We start from the raw sequence: 19,409 nt of genomic DNA, 5'->3' as shown, positions 1-19,409 counted from the left end.
AAATTTTGCTGAGAAGTGGTGCTAGTTTTACTGTATTTCCCACAAACTGTACGACAGATATGTCCTGTGAGAGCTTGGAAGCAGAATTTCTAAAATTTGTGAGGGCGTGCTCATTAGGGCTAATGTAAACCACTGTCCAGATCTTTCCATAGTTTATCACTTTCTTCTTTTGACGTATAAGGTCAGATGTCGTGAAAAAATTTTTCTGTGACAGATTGACAGAGATAAAGTATTCTGTAGACTGCATGGGGATTTAAAAGTTTTTGGTTCACATGCTTATTAGTTATCAATGATTTCCACATTGGTGTCAAGAATCAGGCTCTTAGATTAAAAAAGATGAGGACTCTGAAATGAAGCTAAATGCAAGCTCTCTCTGTCCTGCTCAGAAAATATACTTATTTTACATATTAGTAATACATTATATCTGTCTTACAGAAGTTACATTTTAATTAACTAGAGTGTTATTATGACTTGAATAACAAGAGTAGTATCAGCAAATACCTACAAAAATGCAAATCCACACACTTCTTCAGAATTGAAAGAATTAAAAGATGTCGTGTTTTCAGTGCAGCTACACAGCAACATTTCCACAGTCAAATAAATCAATGTCTCTCTCAATAGTGTAGTATTTACACCAAGAACCAAAACCTAAATTAGTTGAACCTATTTCTGTTGTCCACTGAAAATAAAAAGTAAATGCTTAAATGAAAAGCTGTAGTAAGTACTGGGAAATTATATATTTAATTTTTTAATCTTTGTATTATTCTTAAAATATTCTGTTAAATATTTACTTCCTTTGAATTTGATACAGCTTGGTGAATCGTCCTATGAGAAAGATAGTTATTTAAGACATTGCAAAGAAACCATAAGTGCAGGTGACTTACAGTGGATGAAGATTCACCCCTTTTATTGTGTATAAATGTATTGCATCTATATATAAATGAACTGTTATGACATTTAATGGTATTGGCAAACCATAAAGTGTATTTTTGGAGAGTCCGAGTCTTTTTCATTACGATAGGTATTTTCAATATACTTCTAGAATAGGTATGAATAAATATTTTAGTGAAAAAAAGACCTTGTTTGCTGATAGTGTTTCAGTTTCATCAGAGTAAACAATAATTAGTTTCATTTAGTTCTTCTCTTTCCAGAATATGTTCCATCACTTAATTCAAGTGTTTGTATGCTTGAGCTTACTTTGTCCCTAAGAGGTAAATTAATCTTCCAGGCAATGTGGAGTGACCTGGGTAACCCTGGAGAGCAGGGAAGTTGACACTAACCAGTTGAGACTAGTAGTAATCTCATGCTGTGCAGAAGGTCTAAGTGAACAGTCTGCAAGGTTAATGTGCTAGTACTTCAAGACGGTGTCTTAGGGGAAAAAAAGTAGATGATTAACTCACCCAGAGCCACAGGCTATTTTGTGTTTATACTGTCATTATGATGATAAAGATAGATTAAACAGACTCTTTTTTTGAGAGTCTGTGCTCTGATGAATTATAAAGGCTCGAATCAGAACAGTGCCTGCCTGTGGACTTAATGCAGTTAAACAGCAGAGCAGAGGGGCGTTCTGAAACTCTTACAAGGTGAAGTGTTTTTGTCTCCTGGTAGCAGAAGTGGTAACTTTGCTTAATGTGCTACTTTTCTAGCATCAGTGGGACAATACACAATAAATTTACAATTTACATTATCATTAATGTTAATATTTACATCCACAGTAGCTTATGTTATTGTGGTTTTATGCTGGGATGAATATGTTATTTTAAATTGGAATAAATTTTTTGTAAAAGAAAAAAAGGTTAACTTCTTTAAAAAAAGATTACAGTTTTCCTCTAAGAAGAGTCTAGAATTAGGAGAAATAAAATAGTAATTTTCTTTCATTGTACTAATAAGGATGATAAATTAAAAAAAAAATCCAAAATAACCTACAGACCTCATGGTATTCTCTCTCTTAAATCCTGAGTTGTTTCAGCAACAGCAACAGAGGTGGAAACTTAAAAATAGGTGAATCTTGTAATTAATTTTATTCATTGTGTGTGTGATGCTGCCAAAGGAGATTCTGAGTGGTGTAGAAATTAAAAGTTATCAATAGTCTGGTGACATCAGGATCGTTGGATCGATCTACTGATAAATGTAATTATTTTTGAGTTAGCAAGTGAGAACTGTGGCTTGAAAAAAGTTAGCCTTATCTCAATCACATGAAGGCAGAAGTGATACCAATAAGTCCACTAAAACAGCTACATCCTAATAGGATCATGAGGGGATTGATGGGACTATCAAGAAGAATCATTGATGTTTTTGCCACAGTTCTCATCTATACATCAAGTCTGTTTCAAAGAAGGCCTCCCCAGCCATAGCTCTCCTTTGCTGACATGTTGTTCACATGTAGCCTTTGTTTTTTGCTTGAGGAGCAATACAATGTGCTTTCTCCAGACTGGTTGTTCAGAAAAAAAATTTGAAGGTCAAACCATGAAAAAGGATTAGAAGGGTCTGTTTATTGATGATAATCAGGGAGAGTTTTACCTAAACACAAATCTTCACATAATACTAATTTTGTGTATTGCTTCATAAGATCTTTGCTACTGTTTCACAGAAACAACACCAATTGTATAAGTTCACTTGCAATTATTTCAGATAATACCGGGAATTTATTTTAAATAAATGGATTTTAACTCCAGGGCTCCCGTTGTTCCTACTTCGCTGCCTTCCTTATACAGACTTCCCATTTTACACATTTCTACCTGAAAACTTTCTAAAGGAAGTAAGGGCAAGATAGAACCAAATTTGACCTAGGCAAAGTCAGCTGTTGTTTAAAGACTTTGCTATACCTCTCCAGCCCAGCAGCCTGGAGACCCAAGCTGGCTGCTGTCAGCTCCCTGAGAGTTACAGGAAAGAGTGACTTCAACTGGCAAATAGGTGAAGTCATTTGTGGTTATGGCAAATACCATTTCCAATCTTTTCGTCCTTTGAGGACAGTGTTAGGAATAAGACTAGTGTTTCAGAGCTATACAAGATTTCTGTCCTTCTTTTTCTGTATCAAAAGTGGCTCATCCTGGGCATCAAAAATTAATTTTTTGTCTACAGAGTTGGCAAGAGTATTTTGGTTTCACTTGGCTATGCTGTCTTGAACTAACCTTTCACACTGGCATGTCATAGGTCCTACCACAGCTATGCAAATATTTTTCTTCAAAAGTAGCAAGCATTCAGTCATGGGTGTCTGGTCTTCTAGATTGCACTGACTGAATGCAACCACCTTCTTCAGTACAATGACAGGCCTGCTTAATAATTTTATAAATGGTAATTATATAATTTATGCACAGCCTGACACACACATTTTCCATGTCATGATGGAAGATATGTATCTTGGGTATGAACTGACTCTTCCTGACTCATGGTTCCTATCAGAACTACCTATACATTCATTTTTTATGAGCAAATATTATGTCTATAATTATTTCCAGAAATCTCTAGGACAAAAAATGTAAAATAAATACAGGTCAGATTCTGCCATTACTCTGTGTGCAAAGCTGCTTCATTGATATATAAGGTATTTATTATGGGATGATCTGTTTTATAAAATAATTTCCACTAAAAAATACATAATAAAGGTATTGGCCACAGACTCTGAAGCTTTAATAAAATCTATAGTACTCCCAAGCAAGAAAAAGAGAAATAGTAAAGAAACAATTCAGTATATATGATTCCCTCAATGTGTGTGTATGTATATATATATCATGTACATTTAATTTTCATCTTTTGAGAACACTTTTGAGAAGGAATCAGTCTATCATAGATGATAGTGCCATTTTTATTTTTATATATCTTTGCATTTCTAAGAATGGGATTTTTTTACAGAGGTGGAAAAATGTGTAATAAAGCCAACTGTATCCTGTTTAACCAATCACCAAAATAACCAGTTTCAATACTCTCTATGTAAAGTAAACTTTGTTTGCTTGTATTTTTACATTGACTAATGATGATAACTAATAAGGATAAATTAGTAGGTTTATGCACTTGAAAGAAGAACTTTCAGCTATCACCTCTTTCCACAACTATTACTGGCCAAGTCTCCCACTGATCCATGTGGATCCCATTCCACTGGAATTTCACTAAGGCTTCACTTGTTTTCTTTCAGTGTCCTAGTCAAATAATGTGTACACATCAATGGAGAAAATAGAATTCTGGAAATGTTCTTTTAATCTGAAGACCTATTGACAAAGTTCTTATCTCTCTTTGTTTGACAAGGTTTTCTTGAAGTCAAGGGATTTAGAGGTTGAAATCATAACAAAAGATAACTGGATGCCTTTTTCATCTTAAGGATCTGTAATGTATGTTTATCATTTAATTTTTTGAAAAAAACCTTTATTTTTGGTTTGCTATTGAATTATTTCTCATTACAGTATGGAATCACTTTGTCCTTATGCCTTGCCTTATTTAAAATAAATAAATGAATAATTTTATTTGTCACTGTGTTTTTTAGTAAACTGGCTTCACCACAGCATTAACATGTGCCTCTGGATGATTCTACTGATGAAGAGAATTGCAGCCTAAGGAACACAGATTTGCAATTGTCCATAAGGGCAATGAAGATAAAAGGCCTGAAGAGACCACAAATTTATAGCATAGAGCAAGGCACTACTTTCTAGCTGTTTCTTTATGTGTTGCCTTGGTTTTGGGACCATAATTACATACTGATTACAGCTAGGAAAAAAATTCTTTCCATCCTGAATAGTAATCACTGTATTACAGTGTATCATTCCCATCACTTTCTTTTGCTCTTTCTGAATGTTATCAGATCTATTTTAGATTTTAACATAGTTTTTGCAAAACATAAATTTCAAAATATTGTTTACATTACTTATAATGATGGTCATCTTGTGATTTATATATCAGCTAGTATATATTACTAACTAATTAACTTAGTATAACTGTGCATGTACCCATGAGACTGGATAATGTTAAAATGAAAGTCTGACTACAACTTCCCTGAGCTACATGATCTAGGTTGTGTTTGAATTTCCCTTCAGGTCCCTCACTTCAATTAAACTAAAATAGAGAACGTCAGAATTGTGTAAGGAAGCAATAAAACTACTGTAACAGAAAATAGTGCAATTTGTCTTAAAAAAATATTCTTGTTACCTCTCTGACATTCTCACATTACACCACATTTTGAGACAAAATTGGAGGGGCTCTAAATCACCCTTACTCAATTAACTTCCATTGAAACTGAGCTCATTCAGGCCAGCAAAAGAGGTCAGTGCCAAGAGTTCCGAATGCTCTCAGCCATGAAACAAGTCACTTGCAGATCATTAGGATGGCTTAAAAAGGATCCTTCCAAAGTACATTTTGGCTTTTCTCTCTGTTTTTTAAAACCTCAGTACCCACTGTGGTCACAGTAAGTGAGCTCTCTACTGATTAAAATGTTTGAAACATATTTAAAAAGAGACCAGGGTTTTCACCACCACTTTCCATCAGTACACCTTTTTTCCTCCGTCATAGAATTCTAGGCTCATGGGATTGAATGTAAAAGTCAGTTATACAATTCTTGCACTAAGTGATACAGTAGTCGCAATAAAAAGCATCCAAACTCACAAGACTAAATGTAGTGTATCCTGATCTAGGTACCATGTCCTTAAAATGCAGATACTTTACATGGTGAGGTCAAATAAAATAATATTTTTTAATGCAAATTCACCTGGTTTTCTATTTGCCTTGAACTGTTCTTGATCACCTAAGGATTGAGAGAGAAATCAACAAAAGCCCCCAGAAGTCTTGTTATCCCAACCTGTCTTTTAGGTCTGAAGACAAGGTGAGGGGGGGTGTTAATTCTTCCCCTGAGATGTCCTCAGAGCTCCCTCCCAAATGAGTGCGGTCTAGACTGTTGTGGACTTCCACATACTTGTCTGCAAGAGCACACGTACCTGTATATATGCATATGTACATAGACACTTGAGACTGTTTCATAGCATTGGCTAAGACATTTTTGGTGCAGTGGCATCTTAACAGTGGATCATGGAATATTTCAGGTTGGAAGGAACTTCAGGAGGTCTCTAGTCCAACCTCCTGCTCAAAACAGGGTCAGTTTGAGGTTGGATCCAGGTGACTTAGGATTTTATCCAGCCAGTCTTTTAAAACCTCCAAGGATGGGGAGAGACTGTGTATCTTCTCTGGGCAGCTTGTTCGGTTCTCTGAGCATCCTTATTGGAAAAAGCCTTTTACCACTTTAAACCTTTTATTTCAAGTTATGCACATTATGTCCTGTCCTGACATCATACACCATTGTGAAGAATATTGGCTCATCTCCCTGTTTGGATTTGCTGTTTAGGGGACTTGACCACAAAGCTGTTTCTTCTAAAGGCTGAGCAAAACCATATCCCTCATCCTTTCCTCACAGGGTATGTGATCCAGCCCCCTGAACATCTTCATGGGTGTCTGCTGAACTTTCTCCAGTTTATCGATGTATTTCTTATATAGAAGGGCTCAAAACATATTTACACATCTAATGTACTGGTGAAACACTTAAATGATTTTGAGAATTTTCCCATCAGTCTGTACACTAGAGGTCATGATACAAGTTATAAGAATAAGAAGAAATGAAACAGCCTTGGTGAAATGAGTTCAAACCGCACTTGGTAAATTGGAACATGAACTGCACAAGATTGTAGAATCCTGCAGAGAAGTTTTGATTTCTTCAAAAGTGTATCGATAATTGTAAAATATGTTGCAAGAAAGTAGATAGGAGCATTTCAATTTTGTTCAAGATCAGGTGAAAAATTACTTTTGAATGGCTTTAGGTTACTGAAATACGCTTATGATAATATAATAGTTATCACAGGTGGTCTTTTTTTTTAATCATAGTACCAGAATATCTAAAAAAAGTAATGTCTTTTTCATTTGATTTCAGACTGCATGAAAACAACCAAACAGGTGTTCAGTGTCTCAATGTTACAGTGATATGCGCAAACTATTAAACATCTGCTTTTTAGGGGTACATATTGCCAGCAGGCTCAGAATACTGTTAAAAGATTGCACACTGCATTGCAAGTCTGAAGCATTACTGTGCTAATAGCAGTTCATGCTAGGGGACTTGCTGATTTAGGTATGTAAAATATGGCAGTGTGAGTACCTCCTATCAAGAGAAAGCCCGTGCTTTAACAGTACTTCGCATATTTATTATGTTATTATTATTAATGTACTAACACCTAAAGGGGATATTTGATTCCTGAGAAAGTGCTTAATCACTAAGACTTTTAAGCCAAAAATGAGTATCAGGTGTCTATATATTGTGCTAAACCAAGTTTAAATTTGTTGGACTCAGATTTGTTTGTTGGATTCATCCCCTGTGAGGAATGAAACTTGTTTGTACCACGAATTCTCGATGGCCCTTGGCAGAAGGGAAAGGCCACCAAATTCTCAAGATAGCTCTGGTTTTAGCTATGTGAAATAACAGAACTTCAGAGACTTTGGTAGAGTATTGAGTTTTAAAGGTATTTATGCAGTTAAGGATGTTTTCAACTCCTTTTTAATATTAGATGCTTAAAGTGTACTGCAGGGACCGTTATACTTTTCTGGGTGTTGTTTGTTGCTTAATCACAAGCATCTTGTTCAGCACCACTTAATTTAGCATGTCTTAGCTAGGGCAATTCTGAAATTTGCTGCAAAAGCTCTGACAGCATACCTACTTCCCCCACCTCCAAAACACCATCTCCAGACAAGCCTCTTCCATCTACGTCCTCAGCTCTTTGTAGATAATAGTCCTGATTCACACAGGCAGAGCAAGCAGAGCAAATTTATTCTCTCTATTTGAAAGGGACAACACTGTCAGTGAGGGAACTTTTCTTCAAGTTGCTGATTGTCACCGTTTTGCCCCGGTGAGGATGGGATATGTGCAGCTGTAAGACAGCTGCCAATGAAGTGTGTACAGCCAACCTGCTAAAGGAGCAAATGTCTGTAATGTCCCTAATTTAGTAATGAAGCCAATCAGTTCTAATTAGTTTGTGATTAAAGAACTAGCTATCTTCTAGGCTGTGCAAAGAATAGTGTTTGTGGGTAGGCTGTCTTCCAGTTTTAGACTGAAATTTCCTTCCAGAAGCCAATTGTCCATGTCTGGTTCATGGTATCAAGCAGTCCATTAACTAGCTGCTTAGTTCTAATTTTGTTGGTGCTCTCATTTTTATCAGCTCCTGAAAAAACACCTTTAATTAGACTAGTGGGGAAATTACAGATTTTCACCTGTGGAAAATCATGTGTTTCAGCTGTTTTCTACATAGCTTGTAGAACAAAATGATGTTTCACCATCTCCAATGAATTACATAGGTTTACTTTGACAGTAACACATGATAAAATTGTAGTCTATAGCAATTCAGAGCTCTTGAACCTGTTTTCCATTCTGACTGTCAAATGTTGCCTCTTCTCGTACAGAAAAATAAAAAATTGAAATAAAAAGTATTTAATTTTCTATGACCATGTAGCATTTTTCCTACTGGTTGCACTAAGTGAAATTAATTATTTCTTTTCCTCATCATGCCCTACTTGCAGTGCGATAGGATCACTAAAATGGGGCACAACAGCAAGAGATGGTGGATAGGGCAAATGGTAAAGTTAACATTTTCTTCAGCTTTTAATATTGTAAAATGTTGCTATTAGATCTCTTATATGCTTAAATTTTACTTGTCTCTTTACTTTGAAAAGAATGCTTTCATATATCTTCCTTTTTGGCTGCAGTTGAAAAAATCCTCCCACTGCTCCTTCCTGAAAAAACCCACTCTCCTTTCCACAAAAAAATTCTGTCATGAGTACTTCTATCTTGTCCAGCTTCAAAAATTTCTTCTTGGAAGTTAGATACTGTGAATACAAACCCAGTAGTAACTGAGAGTGAAATTATTTTAAGATTCATTGTTACGTTTATTTTTATTTTACATTGGTTTTCCTCGCATTTCTCTTGAAATCTTTTTACGTACCTGTCTCCTTAGCAATAACATGTAGCCCTGTGAATTAATCCAAATGTGATATATTTTGTTGTAACTATAGTCAGTCCTTGTAACCACTGCAAGAAAATATAACAATTTTTGTTCTACTGGATCTTTCTCTCTATCTGCATAGCAGTTGACTAAACAGTAGATAGTATGTTTGATACTGTTTTATACTAGCAATGGGCTTTATCTGATGACTGCAAAACTGTTGCAGAGACCAGCAGCAAAATGTGATTAAAGAGCACTGGGTAAACCAAGGAAAATAACACAGGCCACCAAGGATGAGCAGAAGGGATGGAATGATTGGGCTGGTGGCTGAGGGAATTTCAGGTCTTCTGTTAATAGAGCAACACCTGGGGGTGAGTGGAGTATGGGGGACCAGAGAAGCTAAATAAGAGAAACCATTTTTTCAACAAAATGCTAAACATCACAGTGAGAGTATCTAATGCTTGAGAAAAGGGATATTTGGGTTATTAAGCTCTGTTTAAATTCAAGATTTAGACTCAAGCAAAAGACTTTAGACTTGTCTTTAGACAAGCAAAAGACTCTTTCCTTTCTTCTCCCTCCCCTCCCCTCCCCTCCCCTCCCCTCCCCTCCCCTCCCCTCCCCTCCCCTCCCCTCCCCTCCCCTCCCCTCCCCTCCCCTCCCCTCCCCTCCCCTCCCCTCCCCTCCCTCCCCTCCCCTGCCCTCCCCTCCTCTCTCCTTTTTGGTGAAGTGGCCACAAATACTTCAGAAAGTTATTTGTTTGGATACTTCTTTGTCTGTTTATACTTCCAATAAATGCTTTCCAATTGCAAGAAAGGCCTTTCTTGAGCATGATGTCAATCAAGTTTGTATCTAAAACCAATAGTCCTGCGGAAAAAAGTCCCTTGAGTTTCTGGTCTGAAGCTTAAACTTAAAATCTCTGACAGTCAATAATCAGAGGAAAGTATTTTTATACATACTGCTGTTATGCACTGACGGTTTTCTGAGTTTAAATGCTAACAGACAATGAATAAATTCAGTTGTTTGTAGTGAATCTTTCCTCTTGCAGATAGCCATTGCCATAGGCTTTGGAGTTACACACTGAAACCTGCATTAGAATTGCTTGCAGCCTGTGGGGTTTTAAAATGGTATCAGTTATTTCTACCTATGTGCCTGGACCAGTACACTAGCAATTTTTTTCCCATAGATAGAAATTCCCATTGGTAATGTTTGTTAGAAAATGTAGGTTCTATCTACATACTTACCTCGAGATATGATTTGTTTTAAACTTGAGAAATTCAGCAAAATATTTGGTTGTCTATTCATGCTAACACTCACCTGAATACTGACATTATTCTTAGTAAGAAATAAAGCACCTAAAGTTCAAACAACATTTAAAATATTTTTGCTAAGGCAGTTCTTAGACCTCCATGTTAGCAAACAGTAAGCAAGTTGTCTCCTTTATCCTCATGTTATTTTATTCAGAATGCTCATCTAAAACTTTTGACATGGTTTAACTATGACAAACACATCTCATTTTAGAACATAATTAAAACATTTTTCCTGTACCATTTTGATTTGGTGAAAAATCTGTAAAACGGTATTTCTTATTCACAAATCAAACAGACAACTTTTGAGGCTGAAATTGTCTATGTCTTTTAGAATTTAGGGAGTGTTAATTAATGGTAAAACTCATGGTTTTACATTTGAAACAGAATTTCGTGTGTTGTTAAGTACTGGTATATGTAAAACAAAATCTTAAATCTGACAAATAAATTAACGTTGTGCATTCAATTTTTATTTTTACAAGTAAAGAAAAATATATATAATTTGACAATTAAAAAAGTGTAATACCATAATAATATGGAATCAGCTGCCTTCCTTTAATATGTACTAAAACTAGAAATATACAGGAGTGAAAGAGACAGTGGATCACTAATACTTCTAAATGGTATATGGTATAAGACTCGAGCATAAATGAGATGTAAATCTCTGATTTCTAAAATAAGAGCAGAAGAACCAAGAGGGGACTTGAGTGATATTTAAATGACCATGTAAATATTTAAGAAACATGCAAAATACATGGAATTATTATATAGAAATCTTTGTAAAAGTTAAGTGTGGTTTACTCTCTGGTGTAAAACCTGGAGAAAAATCTAACAAAACCTATTGTGATTTCAGATTTATTAATTGCTGTGAATCCTTCCTTAGCAACACAATAGTCTCTCTACCTTTTATTTAAACTTCTACAATGTCTTTCTTTTTTTCTGCAGGTATGTGCTCTCAGGTTGTCAGAATTATTGTAGCCGGAAAGTGAACTGGTATAGGTGAATAGATCTCTACCAGAACACCATTTTGAGGTCTTCTGACAGTAAGATTAGTAGTGGTCTGCCTGCAGTTTCAAAGCTGTAATCTGTTTATAATAAGAACATAAAATTTTTAAAATCCTATATCCACTTCTAGTTTTGTTCATACTAAATATTATATTCCTACATGGGCAATTGTATTGATATTGACTAGTCACGTGCCTGAAAGAAATATTGCTTATCCCACTGTATTTTTTTTGATACACTTTTACTTTTAAATGCATGGTATGGTTCTTAGTGTGGTTGGCAGAAACCATATCCTATTGTGTCTCTGTTATTTTAATGCAGTCATTAATGTTTAGCTTAACATACGCATATTAGCAAATCTTGGCTCAGCAAGATGATATTTTACATAATATTGTCTCTGCTAGATGTGGCAGACTTGGGTTTTAAATGTTTGAGAGCTCTGAGTGCCTGTGTTCTCCAACTCTATTCACTCTTTTAATGAGCTATAATCAAGCAGTGTGAAGGCATTAATTAGAATAAGGAAAGTTTTTCACTCTGATAACAACATTCAAATTGTTGTAAGGGACTCTCTCAAAGTACAGAAACGGGAAAAAATTCTTTTATTAGCAATGCAACCTTAGTTTGCTTTTCTGAGACAAAACACTCTAGTAAATGCCACATATAGTATAGGAACAAAATACTCCAATATAATTAGGATAGTGGTTTAGTTCCACTTTAATATGTATTATTGTGAATTTTGTGAAATGTTTTGCTGAAACAAATGCCCAATTTACTATGAAGATCAGGAAAAATGTTGTGGTATTTCCAATGAAAAATATTTGTGGGCAGGGCAAGAATTTTTAAGTTGCTTCGGTTACAGAACTGGGCAAAGAAAAAAGTTAGTTTTTCATTTGTGATGGTGTTAAACTGAAAATTATTGAAGCATATTCACTCAATATGGAATGTTCTTGCTATTTTCTGTTTAAAAAGTGTTTAAAAGATGCGAGGTTTCAGCCCAGTTCTGAGTAGGAAGTTTTTTTAAAAATCTCTGTATTATTCTAGGGATTGAAAAACTGTTTCTTTCTCAGACTTTTGCTAATTGGTCTTGCTGTCATGTAGTTTTTTGATTTTGTTTTGTTTGGGGTTTTTTGTTTCTTTTTTTTTTTTGTTAGTTTTTTGTTTTGTTTTGGTTTTTTGTTTTGTTGTGTTTTGTTTTGGTTTTTTGTGAGTTGGTGTAAAGAGGCATAACCCCCAAATAATTACATCAAGGATCAGTTGACTAAATTGCAAACCCATATCCATCAGTTGTTGGAGAACAGTAGACAGTCATTTCACTGTTGTTGCTTCTACATTCTCAATTTTCTTTTTTGGAATGACTGAGAAAATTGGTATAATCCTTAACTTCCTCTCTGAATTGCTTCCCAAACTGACACTGTACTATTACAGAGGAGCCACAGGTTTTGTGATGCTCTCTGTAAACTAACTCATGCACAAAGCAAGCATCACTGTTACCATGCAGCTATAAGAAAACCCAAATCCCCCACCATAAAAGTGTAAAATGACCTTAAATTTGAGTAAAAGAAGATGATAATCTGCATTATTTGTTCAGAGAGAACACACTCCGTAATGTGTGAGGAAAACAGCTGAATAATCGGGAAGACTTCAATGGGAACAACATATGCTCCTGGTGCTTCCTGCTGAGCCTGATGAAATGGCTTACAGTTAAAGCCATTCCACAGCTTTCTGTGGAAAAAATTGTTGCTGCAAAGATGGGAAGTTCTAACCAATTCTGACAAATAGAGGACTATCATGCCTGAGCTGAAGAGTGGGAGACCACTTACAAATTACTGTGTTTTAGTTGTGATTGGGATTGGCCCACACAGAAGATCAATTGCAACACAATATTTATCTTTGATTTCATTTGCTTCCAAGTGCAGCTTAAATAAAATTGTTTTGCAAGCCAAGTAATGGGGATAAATAATTTAATAGTGAGCAAAAAATGGACATTGTAGCTAAGAACTGAAAAAAGTGTTACTATGTATCCAAAATCCAGTCTGACAACTATCCCAGCGGTTACGGTGGAGTCTTCCCTCACTGTTCCCCCATTCTTGACTTACTTCTATACTATTTCTTTATGTTTAGGTAGAGCTTGAGTGACTTTAGTCATAAATACCTTTGTTAATGACTGATGTAAAGTTCTCTTGCTTTGTATTTAAGGATACAGTCAAAAAAATATAGAGCATATGCCTGTTTGGGGGTGGTTGTACTTTGGAAGCAGGTGTGTATTACAATTAGGCTTCCTCATCCTAGAAGAGAGATTTCACCACAGTTGCTCAGCAGCAAGACATCTTCTCCTATCTCCCTTGGTATAAAAAAGCTGCATTATTTTATCAACTGCAAAGAAACATTGATTGCCCCTCCCTGCAGGGATTTCTACAGAACCTGGCCAAGGTGTCTCCACTCTGCTCCACCCTCCATTCCCTCCTCCTTAGCACGTACTTACTGTTGTATGGGGAATCATCGTTAGCTGCCAACCACATTCCATCCAGAGAGTAGCAGCTGCATATTACCCCATAATTTCCATACTGCTATAAATTCTTTTAGGATGTGAATATAACTTCTCAGTTTCCTCTAATTTTTACCCCCAACCATATTTCCATAATGTCACAAGTTACAAACCAGGCATGTCCAATTGCCTTATTTAAAATTTTTATATTCTTAAGAGAATAATTGCTAGGAACTTTGCTCTGAAGTTTTCCTATTGTCATGGACTTATATGTCACAGAAGTTATTTCTACATGTGCTTTTAGATTATCAATAAGAACAGGCTTTTTAAAGTTTAGTTGAATTATGCAACAGTTGTCATCTAGTAGATTAGTGTCTTGTTGGAGAGATCAGCAACTTAAATTTTGATTGTTTGAGACAGTTGTTTCTATCTCACAGGTGATATCATCACCCATGTATGAATCCATTCTTATCTGTCTTACATTAATCTTTATTTACTTAATATATGTTGTTAAGTTTTTAATGAAGATATATTTTAAATTATTGTTTTAAAGCCCTGATTTATCTTGGTTATGTTCCTTGTGATCTCTTGATTCCCAGTTGATACCTATGGAATTGACAATGTCACCTACTTCACTTTCTTCCCCCTTCAGATGAGCAGACCCAGTCACATCCTTTTCCATCTAATCCACATCTCACCTTCCTACTATTATATTCCTTATCTTTCCATGTCATAGCCAAGTTGCACCATGCTGAGCAGGATACACAATTACCCCTGCAGCATAGGAACTACAGGATGAAAAGAGGAAATGATGAGAAGGTATGGAGGTAATATATCCAGCAACAGTCCAGCTTGTCACTCTTGCTCAGGAAGTGCAAGAGTTGCTGTAGCAACTCTTTCACCTCTACAGGCTTATAGGATCAGTCCTGTGTTTCACTTCAGGATTCCAAAAAGAGATTTCAAATCCAGGAACAGCTAACACATTTCCTGAGCTAGTGTCACCACTCTCCTAGATCTTCTCTAGTAAATGTCTGTGTACGTCTATGTATGTCTATGTCTTGACATCTTGCTTATGTCTAGTTTGCACTTCTCAACAGCTGAATTGGAAGACCTGCTGGTAAACACCATGGCATATTTCCCTGGATTTCTGTTGTTTGGAGATGAGAATAGGAAGGGATGGTGTGAGACCAATTCTTGTCTCAGCTCTTGACACACTATCAGACCACAGGTCCGACAAGTGCAGTTTCAGGAGCTGGGAACATCTTCTCACTCTTTGTGATAAAGACACAGCCTAAGCAATTTTAACTGTAGGATGAGAAATTGAAGTGATCACTAAGAAAACACTAAAACATTTATTTTACGAGATACAAATTATGTTCTTTCAGATCACCAGTGTGTGTAGAACCATGCCTCATAGAGCTGAAAGTCAAGCTATAAATGAAACTGTTATTACTTGATATACAAGTCTGAATAAAAATCATAATAACATCTTCCAATTGGGTAATATTATATCTGTAGGAGCTGACCATATTTATGGTTAGACAATACACATAATTTTATTGCTATACATTAACATTTATTTAGGGCAGTGCAGTGAAATTTAAGTTGATGAGTTCTTGTCATCTTTATAAATGTTATTTTATTTATCTAGAAAGAGAAAATGAAAAGAAACCTCAAGAAGAAAGAACACATAATCCAATCTTTTGTGTTTTTTTTTTAGTTATGCAAAACACAGAGATTTCTCTATTGCCTTCTGTGTTTGACAGATTTAAAAGTAATAATTCTGTGATGTTCCTCACCCCTTTGTATGCACAGAAACACATTCAGTCCCAAAAACTTGGGTTTTTTTCTCTGTAATTTATAGGATAAATTACTTTATGGTCACGTATCTGTGAAGAGTGACGGTAAAATATTATGCCATGCAATAAATTTATGCAAAAATGTTTTATATGTGTTTAAACTGCAGTATAGCATAGGGGAGAACAATATTGGTTTTTTTCCCTTTTAAAATTTGTAACAGTCAATGCACTTGCTTAAGTGTTTGCAACTTTTAGTGTTTTATGACTTAGACTTTATTACAAAAAATGATTCCTCTCTGTCTTTCACCAACCCCCCACCCTTCAACATACACAATTTTCTATTTGATACATGAAGGGAATTATATTTATCTTGGAAATTAAAGTGGATGTCCTTCAAACTCCTCCGGTACTGACCGTCCTGTTTAGAGGATGTGGAAGCTTTGGGGGCACATACAGGTTACTGACTGCTGTGTGTCACCAGCAGTTCTGTAAACCCTGTCCTTCACTTGTTGTCCCATAGTCCTGAAAAAGGAAGGAGCAATAAAAGTGGAGATCATGAACTCTACCCATCACTTAGTGTTAGAAGGTAGTTCCCAAATGAAATAAGTTAATAAATTTGAAAACTAAATAAACTACTTGTCTTCCATCCTTCATGTCCTCTTTTATGTCTGGGCAATGCATTGCAACTAATTTTGTAAATTTCAGCACGTGCAAGGAAAAGTTTTTCCTGTTTATTTATTTATAATGGAGTAGCAGTATTAATTATTTTGCCATTCATTAGGTACCATGTCTTGAAAACTGACTGCAAAGTTACTTGTACAAATCACAAAAATGAGCTCTTTGCCTTCTTCTCTAAGTGGTTGGTAGCTTTTCAAGAGGCAGTGATTTTATTTCTTTTAACTAATCCCTGAGGAGAAATAAAAGCACATCATCATTTTTCAAGGCTATCTATTGCTCCCAGTGCTCAGGGGTGTTTAAAGCACAAACCACTACTGCTTGTCAGATTACAGACTTGTTCATATGTTATCACTGTAATGTGAGATGGTGGTACTGAAGTGCAGCAAACAGAAAGGTTTCTGAGTATACTCCTTAGCTTTTTTTCCATGTCAAATGGGCTAAAGAAAGATCTTGTGTACAGTATGTTTTCAGGCATGAACAATATACTTTTAAAACCTTGAATTCAACAAAATTGAAATTTTAAACTGATAAAATCCTGTGTTTAGATATAAAAACCCCCATAAATAATATATAAATTGTTAAAACTTAAAAAAAAGCATAAAATTTTACCTCATTTCTAAATAATGTTAAACAATATGACTGGATTTTTTTCAAGCTGAATGAGTTGATAACTTGGTAGATAACCTAGCTGTTCATATTTGTCTTCACTAAGGTAAGAGGAACTTGACAGTAAATTTCAGCAGGGCAGATTTCACATCAAGATTTGCAGATCCCTTTTTCTGAGGACAACTAAGATTTTGAGCCTTTGAAATCAGCATCTGAATACCTATAAAGGACATGAGATTTCATGTTGGTTATCCACTTAAAATATAATTTTCCTGATTTTTATTTTTTAACTTTTCCCCTTAGTAATATCACCTATTAATGTAAAAAGTTCTTTAGATTTGGACATAGATGATTAATTCAGGCAATTCCTGCAGAACAAAAATTATATAATGCATTGTTTTCCTCTGTATTCCCTCTGAAGGATAAACGTCCCTGTAGGAAATAGCAGACAGAACATGATTCTCAATGTGAAGCATAATTCACTAGCAAATACAGGAAAATGTCATAGAATAAGCACTTCTCAGTATAGAGACAGATGGTCACATCACTTGGCAAGCATTCAGTTTTTTTCCCTGAGATGTTTAAATAATGTTTATCAAACAATAGACAGGGATAAAAATCAAGATAACCTTAAATTTATCTAAAACAGGATGGCAGGCTGCTCCAGAAGTGTACTATAGATAACATCAAACAACTGTTGAATGAAAGTCAAAAAGGTGGAAAGAGAATTTTTCTACTGGACTGTAGAAATGCACACATCTATATATATCTTTTCCTTGTAATGAAATGTTCTGTCACCTTTTCTAGCCCAAAGCTCAGCACACTGTTTGTATACCTAGCACAGTGTAAAATGATGAGAGGTAAAAGCAGAAGGCCATATTTTTGTGTTGGATAGGTGAATCCTGACTTTACCTGTCAATCCAACTGTAATTATTTATGTCATAATGTGAATTTTTGCATGCAAGCACTCATGCAGGTATGCACACATGCACACACAAATAGAAGTAAACTCTTTCTCTTTTTTCTTTAGGCTTAGAAAGAATTGCGAGAGATTCAGCCTATGAGCAAGAAGGAAAAGTTCAGTTTGTCATTGATGCAGTGTATTCCATGGCCTATGCACTGCACAACATGCATAAAGATCTCTGTCCTGGATATATTGGTCTATGCCCAAGGATGAGCACAACTGATGGTAAAGAACTACTTAGCTATATCCGGGCAGTAAACTTTAATGGTAAGTTACATGCATTCTGTTTTTGCCCCTCTCTTCTTTAAATGCTTTGGAAGTGACAAGATGTGTTTTATTCTTTATATAGGATACTTTAAGACACAGTGGAAAACAGGATTAGAAGCAGTTCTGCAATTTTTTCCACCTGCTCTGAAACACTGAGTATATTTTTCATCTTAATATTAAGTTACTCCCAAAAGAGGCAGAGGAAAAAAATAAGAATCTGTTGATCAAAATATTCCGGTGAAAATCTGCTATTATAGAAACAAGTTGAGGACTCATGCAGTCCTATTGACAGATTAAAATCATCTAACAGATGTTCTTATGTGTTTGCAAGAGAATGAATTGAAAAAATACCTTTTTTTTTTAGATTGCCTTCTTCTGACACTAGTTAATTTTCTTACAGAAGCGAGTAGTGAGAAGTTTCCTTTCAATGTACATATTTAAATCTCAGTTAAAACACTCTCTAGCAGTTCCAGTGTTTTTGCAGTTCATTGGTTTTGACTCAGTAATTTAGAGAGCTTTAACACAACTACAATATATATTTTTAAACAACACTACAATATGTTTTTAAACAACACTACACAATATTCTGTGCATCTGGCATCTGCCTGCTGGAGAAATATTACAGGTGCTTATGTTCTTAACAGCAGAGGCCAATGAAGAACAGGATTTATTTATGAATGTAGATTTGAAAAGTGTAGAACATACTTGATGGTGAAATAAAGTTGCTGAAAACCTAAATGATTTCATTAGAAGTCATAATTATTGTAGACTATATTTACCACTACTTACAAAGAAACGGAGCAATGTTCTTTGCTCTGTTTTGGTTGGAGTTTTTTCCTTACTTGGTGGTAGTTCATGTACTACACATGCCTTCTAACTATGCAGAGAGAAGCACTGTCTATCACAATTTATTCCAATGACCTCAGCTGCCAGCCTTGTTGAAAAAAGCACAAGGTCATTTTGAATTTAACTTCTGACTGGAAGATTTTTTTGCTTTAGGTAATATACCAGACCATTTGGTTTATAAAAATGTTGACTGTAGTCCACAGTTTTTTCTTCCTATGCAATTTTCATGAAAAGGGAATCCCTGACTCCAGGAACATAAAGTTGGAAGGAGTCTAAATGATTTTTTAGTGATTTTAAAGAACACTTGGAACATAATACATTACTGGAAAATGGGAAATGTGATGATGACAAAGGCAGGTAGCATAATGTAAGGTTTGCAGTGATAATTACCTACAGTTCCAGTAGATGTTGTTCTAGGTCTTCTGTTGTTAAAGCACATAGTGATCTGTTTTCATTTGATAAACTTGAAAGTTTATCATAAACATATAAGCTGTACAT

The 19,409-nt window shown here is 35.3% G+C and overlaps 1 protein-coding gene across 6 annotated transcripts in view; it reads left to right on the top strand.

Annotated features, from left to right (window-relative positions):
- Positions 1-19,409, top strand: part of GRM8 (glutamate metabotropic receptor 8) — a 333,155-nt gene that overhangs the window by 191,421 nt on the left and 122,325 nt on the right. For all 6 annotated transcript variants that reach the window (XM_051795633.1, XM_051795632.1, XM_051795634.1 and 3 more), the window contains one exon: positions 17,865-18,065. In XM_051795633.1, coding sequence (XP_051651593.1) covers positions 17,865-18,065 — 201 coding nt within the window. The remainder of the gene's footprint in view (positions 1-17,864; positions 18,066-19,409) is intronic.

Source organism: Manacus candei, unplaced genomic scaffold (genome assembly GCF_025592945.1).
Source record: "Manacus candei isolate 608988 ecotype Guabito, Panama unplaced genomic scaffold, ASM2559294v1 h1tg000043l, whole genome shotgun sequence".
NCBI classification, from domain to species: Eukaryota; Metazoa; Chordata; class Aves; order Passeriformes; family Pipridae; genus Manacus; species Manacus candei.
This window is presented reverse-complemented; position numbering and strand designations above follow the sequence as displayed.